Source organism: Brachycentrus maculatus, unplaced genomic scaffold, assembly GCF_059751285.1.
Source record: "Brachycentrus maculatus isolate JH-2025_06_01 unplaced genomic scaffold, ASM5975128v1 h1tg000243l, whole genome shotgun sequence".
Taxonomy (NCBI): domain Eukaryota; kingdom Metazoa; phylum Arthropoda; class Insecta; order Trichoptera; family Brachycentridae; genus Brachycentrus; species Brachycentrus maculatus.
In genome coordinates, this window is record NW_028280994.1 from 312014 (window position 1) to 319489 (window position 7476).

General features: G+C 33.1%; 1 protein-coding gene across 4 annotated transcripts in view; it reads right to left on the reverse strand.

Annotated features, from left to right (window-relative positions):
* Positions 1 to 6765, reverse strand: part of LOC148306368 (PAX3- and PAX7-binding protein 1) — a 32522-nt gene extending 25757 nt beyond the window's left edge. For all 4 annotated transcript variants that reach the window (XM_088265193.1, XM_088265192.1, XM_088265194.1 and 1 more), the window contains exons 1-2: positions 6446 to 6765; positions 2004 to 2155 (exon numbers count right to left, since the gene is read on the reverse strand). In XM_088265193.1, coding sequence (XP_088121319.1) covers positions 2004 to 2155; positions 6446 to 6653 — 360 coding nt within the window. In that variant the 5' untranslated portion in view covers positions 6654 to 6765. The remainder of the gene's footprint in view (positions 1 to 2003; positions 2156 to 6445) is intronic.
* Positions 6766 to 7476: the final 711 nt, after the last annotated feature.

The following is a 7476-nucleotide window of genomic DNA, read 5'->3' on the forward strand; positions in this document are numbered from 1 at the left end:
AGAACAAAAGAGGCGTCGGAAGACCCTAAATAAGATGGTCCGACGACATAGTCGCTGTGCGGGGTAGGAACTGGCTGCAAGCAGCAACCGACCATATACGATATTCCTGACTCCCGGACGTTTGACGATTCGCCACCAAAAACATAAGCTGGAAGAAAACATGGTCCGGAAGGAAGCTACCAACGCCCTCCCAATCGAATGTCAGGAACAGTAACAGTCTATACATTAGTCGCATCTCAAAAACAGAGGCGCAAAATATGATAAAAATAAATTCACTAAACATTTTCAAAGTGTGTCCGAATCTTTGTGTTTTTTTTTTCAAGTGGAGAAAAAACCTTCGGGTGTTACCTAAAAAGGTACTAAATCCCAGCAAAAGCGGCATATTTTTAACTTAATATTTACCCGCTACAGGGCAGAAAGTGTCGTTTTCGCATTTTGACGAAAGGATATTGTTTCATTATTTTTTTAAATATACTAAATATTTTTTAAATGGAGAAAAAACCTTCAGGTTTTACCTAAAAAGATCTGTTGCACAGTAAAAAGTTCAATAAGTGGCTTGATATTTATTTTTAATACATTGTATTATATTTTTAAACTTTAAAAACTTTCTCCTGAAAAATCAAGTTTTTTTATTTGTGACGTTCTTGAAAGGAGTAAGCGATTTGTTTAAAAAATGCCATAACTAGCCGAAACAATCGTCACACAATATTAATTTTTTATGTGTTTTTGTTAATAAAATAAAACTTAGTAGACTCAAAAAATCTGTGTTTGATTCAAAATTAATACATACAGTCTTGCATTCCATACACGCCTCGCATTCCTTCCTCATTTCACCGTTCGGACAACTGTCACGGACCGTTTTGCCACACATTCGTCTGAGAGATCGCATTTAGTACTGTCAATACCAGGCTATCTATTAGGACACGCAATTTTCGCTATCGCACGATAATCGCGTCACTAACTCCCGCGATGATTGTTTAGTATTAGAACGACGCCCTATAGTCTTGCATTCATTCCTCATTTCAATGTTCGGACATCTGTCACGGACCGTTTTGCCACACATTCATCTGAGAGATCGCATTTAGTACTGTCAATATCAGGCTATCTATTAGGACACCCAGTTTTCGCTATCGCACGATAATCGCGTCACTAACTCCCGCGACGTTCGCGTAGTATTAAAACGACGCCCTATAGTCTTTATAAAATTAATTAACTTTGTTTTCACCATTTTTTTATGAATACAATTCAACCTACCGGTTTCGACAATACCTTGTCATCATCAGGGTTTATTTTCAACATTTTGAGTGTGTCCAAATACTTGTTCACAAAATCTGGATTATCTCCAATTACAGGAGCCATTTTCATATTATTTTTTGACATCTCATCAAAGATGAAGAAGAATATGGAAGTCTGGGCATTTACGGGGCTTACGACCGTCATAGGCTGGTTTGAGTGATCACTTTACACACGTGTAACATTCACCAATTCTACCCATTATTGACAACCACACTACTCAAATTCTTGGAAGTTCTATATATATGAACCAATTTAGAAACCTTGTTCATGAATCACTAAAACTTCACTAGAGACATCTATTGGTGAGATGTAAAGAAGCTTTTTATTAACCAGCCTATGACGGTCGTAAGCCCCGTAAATGCCCAGACTTCCATATTCTTCTTCATCTTTGATGAGATGTCAAAAAATAATAGGGTTTATTTTAAATCAAAAATATTAAAAACATTAAAATACTCTCACCAAAAACTTCCACACACTCCGTAAAAATCTTAAATGTTTTTTTTATTATTCATTGCATGGCAACATGTTAATAAAAAAGTTGTGAAAACCAAGATAATTAATTCAATAAAGGTATTATAAAGACATTATAAGATGTTCTCATTGGAGAAGCCCTATAGTCTTGTCGGCGCGTGTGGGGACACCGCGCCGCCTGCGGGGCTAGCGCGCGAGTTCTGTACGTAAGTTATGGCTGTCACTCAAGTTTATACCTCGGGGCAAGAATCATTTATCCTACTGTTATTGGAGGTGCCTTCCTGCTGCGCCGGCGGCGGCGCCTCCACGCCCCTGCGCTCGCGGTCCAGGCGCCGGCTGAGCTTCTTGCTGTGCGACGACTTCCTCACTTGGAACACCTCCTCCTCCACTGGACAAAGAGAAAATGTATTATTTTTAGACATCTCATCGAGGATGAAGAAGAATATGGAAGTCTGGGCATTTACGGGGCTGACGACCGTCATGGGCTGGTTTAAGTGATCACTTTACACACGTGTAACATTCACCAATTTTACCCATTATTGACAACCACACTACTTAAATTCTTGGAAGTTCTATATATATATATATATATATATATATATATATATATATATATATATATATATATATATATATATATATATATATATATATATATATATATATATATATATATATATATATATATATATATATATATATATATATATATATATATATATATATATATATATATATATATATATATATATATATATATATATATATATATATATATATATATATATATATATATATATATATATATATATATATATATATATATATATATATATATATATATATATATATATATATATATATATATATATATATATATATATATATATATATATATATATATATATATATATATATATATATATATATATATATATATATATATATATATATATATATATATATATATATATATATATATATATATATATATATATATATATATATATATATATATATATATATATATATATATATATATATATATATATATATATATATATATATATATATATATATATATATATATATATATATATATATATATATATATATATATATATATATATATATATATATATATATATATATATATATATATATATATATATATATATATATATATATATATATATATATATATATATATATATATATATATATATATATATATATATATATATATATATATATATATATATATATATATATATATATATATATATATATATATATATATATATATATATATATATATATATATATATATATATATATATATATATATATATATATATATATATATATATATATATATATATATATATATATATATATATATATATATATATATATATATATATATATATATATATATATATATATATATATATATATATATATATATATATATATATATATATATATATATATATATATATATATATATATATATATATATATATATATATATATATATATATATATATATATATATATATATATATATATATATATATATATATATATATATATATATATATATATATATAAACCAATTTAGACACCTTGTTCTTGAATCAGTAGAACTTCACTAGAGACATCTATTGGTGAGATGTTAAGAAGCTTTCTACTAAGCAGAAACTCTTATATTAGTATGTGAGGTCCGAATCCTGGATTTCAATCACACATGAGAAACGCCAGAAAATGGCATTTTCATTTTTATTATTTAAGCTTATAATTTGACCAGATAATATGAAAAATAACTCCTGCAATTGGTGATAATCCAGATTTTGTGAATTTGTATTTGGACACACTCAAAATGTAGTAAATTTATTTTTTTATTTCTTTTATTCAAACCCTTGTTTGCACCCCAACATCCATCCGTCTACAGATGTGTCGCCCACACATCTGTAGACGGAGGTGACCAGATCGATGCACTCTGAAAACATAGTCGCATTTGTATGAGCATTTTCTGCAAATCTCTTTGCACTGGTCCGTGTCTGTCTGCCGTGCTGGTCGAGCGTCTGCATATTGGCCAGCGTCGGATTGGAATCGGATCTGAACTCTCTATCCGCACCCCAGTGGTGCATAGGGCACTGCATCATATAAACGCAGTGTTATCATGATCTCTAACACACGAAGGAAAGGTGATCAGCCCTCCGCTTCAGGTACCAGTCCAGGGTAATATATAATTTTGATACTTTAATTTTTTATTTGATTTAGTAATTGTATCATCATCAAACCCTCATCCGCATCTGTTAGTGCATAGGGCACTGCGTCGTATAAACGCAGTGTTATCATGATCTTTAACACATGAAGGCAGTCCAGGGTAATATCGAATAAATATAGAGTGAAAAAATCATTACCCCCCCCTGGGAATCGAACCCGGGACCTCCAGAACGGTAGCCGAGCGTCTGACCATTACACTACGGAGGCGGACAATTTTTCAACAAAATTTCTTTAGTAAACTTATATTTATACTTTTAAGAAACGTCTGAGACATTACTATCTAACATTAGTACCCTAACTGTCCATCAAACCTCCTCCCTCTACCTCTTTCCCTAAACTCCCTTCTTCCTTTGCCTTCCTTATTATCATCTTATCCCTTATCCGCACACAATGGTGCATAGGGCACTGCGTCATATAAACGCAGTGTTATCTTGATCGTTTACACATGAAGGAAAGGTGATCAGCCCTCCGCTTCAGGTCCTTATTATCATCAACTTGTAATTTATTTACAACATAATAATAAAATGTTGTAAATAATAAAATGTTGTAAATAAATTATATGTTGTCTGGTTAAATTATAAGCTTAAATAATAAAAATGAAAATGGTATTTTCTGGCGTTTCTCATGTGTGTGATTATAATCCAGGATTCGGACCTCACATACTAATATAAGAGTTTCTGCTTAGTAAAAAGCTTCTTTACATCTCACCAATAGATGTCTCTAGTGAAGTTCTAGTGATTCAAGAACAAGGTTTCTAAATTGGTTCATATATATGGAACTTCCAAGAATTTGAGAAGTGTGGTTGTCAATAATGGGTAGAATTGGTGAATGTTACACGTGTGTAAAGTGGTCACTTAAACCAGCCTATGACGGTCGTCAGCCCCGTAAATGCCCAGACTTCCATATTCTTCTTCATCTTTGACGAGATGTCAAAAATAATATTGTAATTTATGTTTTTTTTAATGTTCAAGTACTATCCACCCTCTGATTGCAAACAGCTATATATGGTATCAAACGTTTTGACCAATATCACTAGACTATGTTTTTAGTTGGTCGGAAGATATTGCTTTTTAGCAATAAGCCCGCCAATGTACTTATTTCTGTTCTGTACATGAAGTTTAAATAAATAAATAAAATGATGGATAATCCTGAAACTATCCGGAGCATCGGTCTGTATGTTCCCGATAGTTAGCTAAGGACAGCGTCGGCATAGATTGTTTCCCATTCCTATATACAGGAGCAACCTGCCGATGGTTATGCCTGTAGGAAGAGCTACCAGTTCCTCCAGGGTATGCTCGGCTACAACAGTCTAGAGACTAGAAGGAATGTGTATTTGATGAGGCATTTCTATCCATTGTTGCGCGGTATGATGGATAATCCTGAAACTATCCGGAGCATCGGTCTGTATGTTCCCGATAGTTAGCTAAGGACAGCGTGGGCATAGATAGTTTCCCATTCCTATATACAGGAGCAACCTGCCGATGGTTATGCCTGTAGGAAGATATGCTGAACAATACCTGTTCCATGTGCCTGAGGGGGTATTCCCAAGAGGGATTCTTCTACATCTTTAACAAGAGTCTTCTTGCTTACTTTAAAATTTATGTTTTTAATTTATACGCCTTAAATGTTAGTTAATAAATAAATAATAAAACCCTTTTCCGCACCCCGATGGTGCATAGGGCACTGTGTCTTATAAACGCAGTGTTATCATGATCGTTTTACTTATGAAGGAAAGGTGATCAGCCCTCCGCTTCAGTCCATGGTAATATTGAATAAATATTACAGTGAAAAAATCACTTATATTTTTTTTACCCCCCTTGGGAATCGAACCCGGGACCTCCAGAACGGTAGCCGAGCGTGCTGACCATTACACTACGGAGGCGGGCATGTTAGTTAGTAATATATATATATATATATATATATATATATATTTATTTATTTATTGAACGGCTAAAGCCTTTAACATAATACATATATACAGTATCTAATATAAAAATACACTAATGAATACACTAATAGAGAAACTAAAAGTCTTAAACATGAAATAATAATAAAATAACAAATAGTACTACTACTACTACCATCACGCCGTTTCCCCGCAGGGGTAGGCAGAGAGGATGGAACGCCACACTCTTCTGTCCTGATATACACTCCTCGCCTCCTTCAAATAGTAAGCACTGGTCAATACACGTCTCCTTCGCAAACTATCAGCGAGCAGCGAGAGAGCGTGAAACACAACGTTAACATTTATCCATTATGACATGGAGAAAAAATACTAAGAAAGTACAGACTTCAAGGTGGATATATGAATTATTATTGAACAAATTGAATTGAATAATATTCCCTTTGAGAAGAAAGATGAAGAAAAACGTAGAAATTCACTAACCTTCATCGCCAAAACTGAGCAAAGTCTGCTTCGGTTTCAATTTGTCCTTACTCTTGTCCTTTTTTGGCCTAATGCTGGGCGCAGGGGGAGCTTGAGGTATATTTTCATCCATATCCATAGAGTTTTCACTCCCGTTCAGCTCATCATCGTCCTCGGTGGCAAAAGCTCGCATCTGCATGCGCTTTTTCGGTTTGCGAAAGAGCGACATTTTGGCCGAACGAACTAAATATCAATATTATAAATGATACAAAACGCACATTTCAACATTCAACGACGTTTCTCCGATGTTGCGAACGCGATGACAGCAAGCGGGCGGCACGGCGGCCATGTTTGTTTTTCAATAAAATGCTGCCAGTTTATACAAATATTTTTTTTTTGTATTCAGGTACGTCACAGTTAAACGGGGAATTAAAATTGCGGGGTGAATAGAATTGATTTTTTAAAAGAAAAGCACAGAGCACAGGATGCCTATAGAAATACTTTTTTTCCCCATATGATCGATTTTACAACAGTTTATTCTACGAAAGCATTTAGAATAAAAGTCAGCTATCCAAAATGTATAAACTGAAAAAATACTTATGGAAAGACATTGGTGTTGGTTAGTCTTCTAAACATGCTTCTTATCTTATATTTATTTAATATGCCTATTTACCGCATTTTTTATTGCTTTATATTTTGCATTTTGCTTATTCGTTTTCCAAACTTAATTCCATGTCCCGAAATGACTAATGGAAATTACTCGTCAGAAATATTATGCATTTGACTTATGTGTGTTATATGTTACTACTACTACTACTACTACTACCATCACGCCGTTTCTCCGCAGGGGTAGGCAGAGAGGATGGAACGCCACACTCTTCTGTCCTGACATACGCTCCTTGCCTCCTTCACATCCATACATCTAGTCATACATGCCCTCCGATTACGCAGACTTTTGACACCGCCAGATTTTAGGTTCTGATTGATCTGATCGTGCCAAGTCTTTTTCGGTCGTCCACGTTCTGTTTTCCCTCTCTGTGTTATATGTTTAA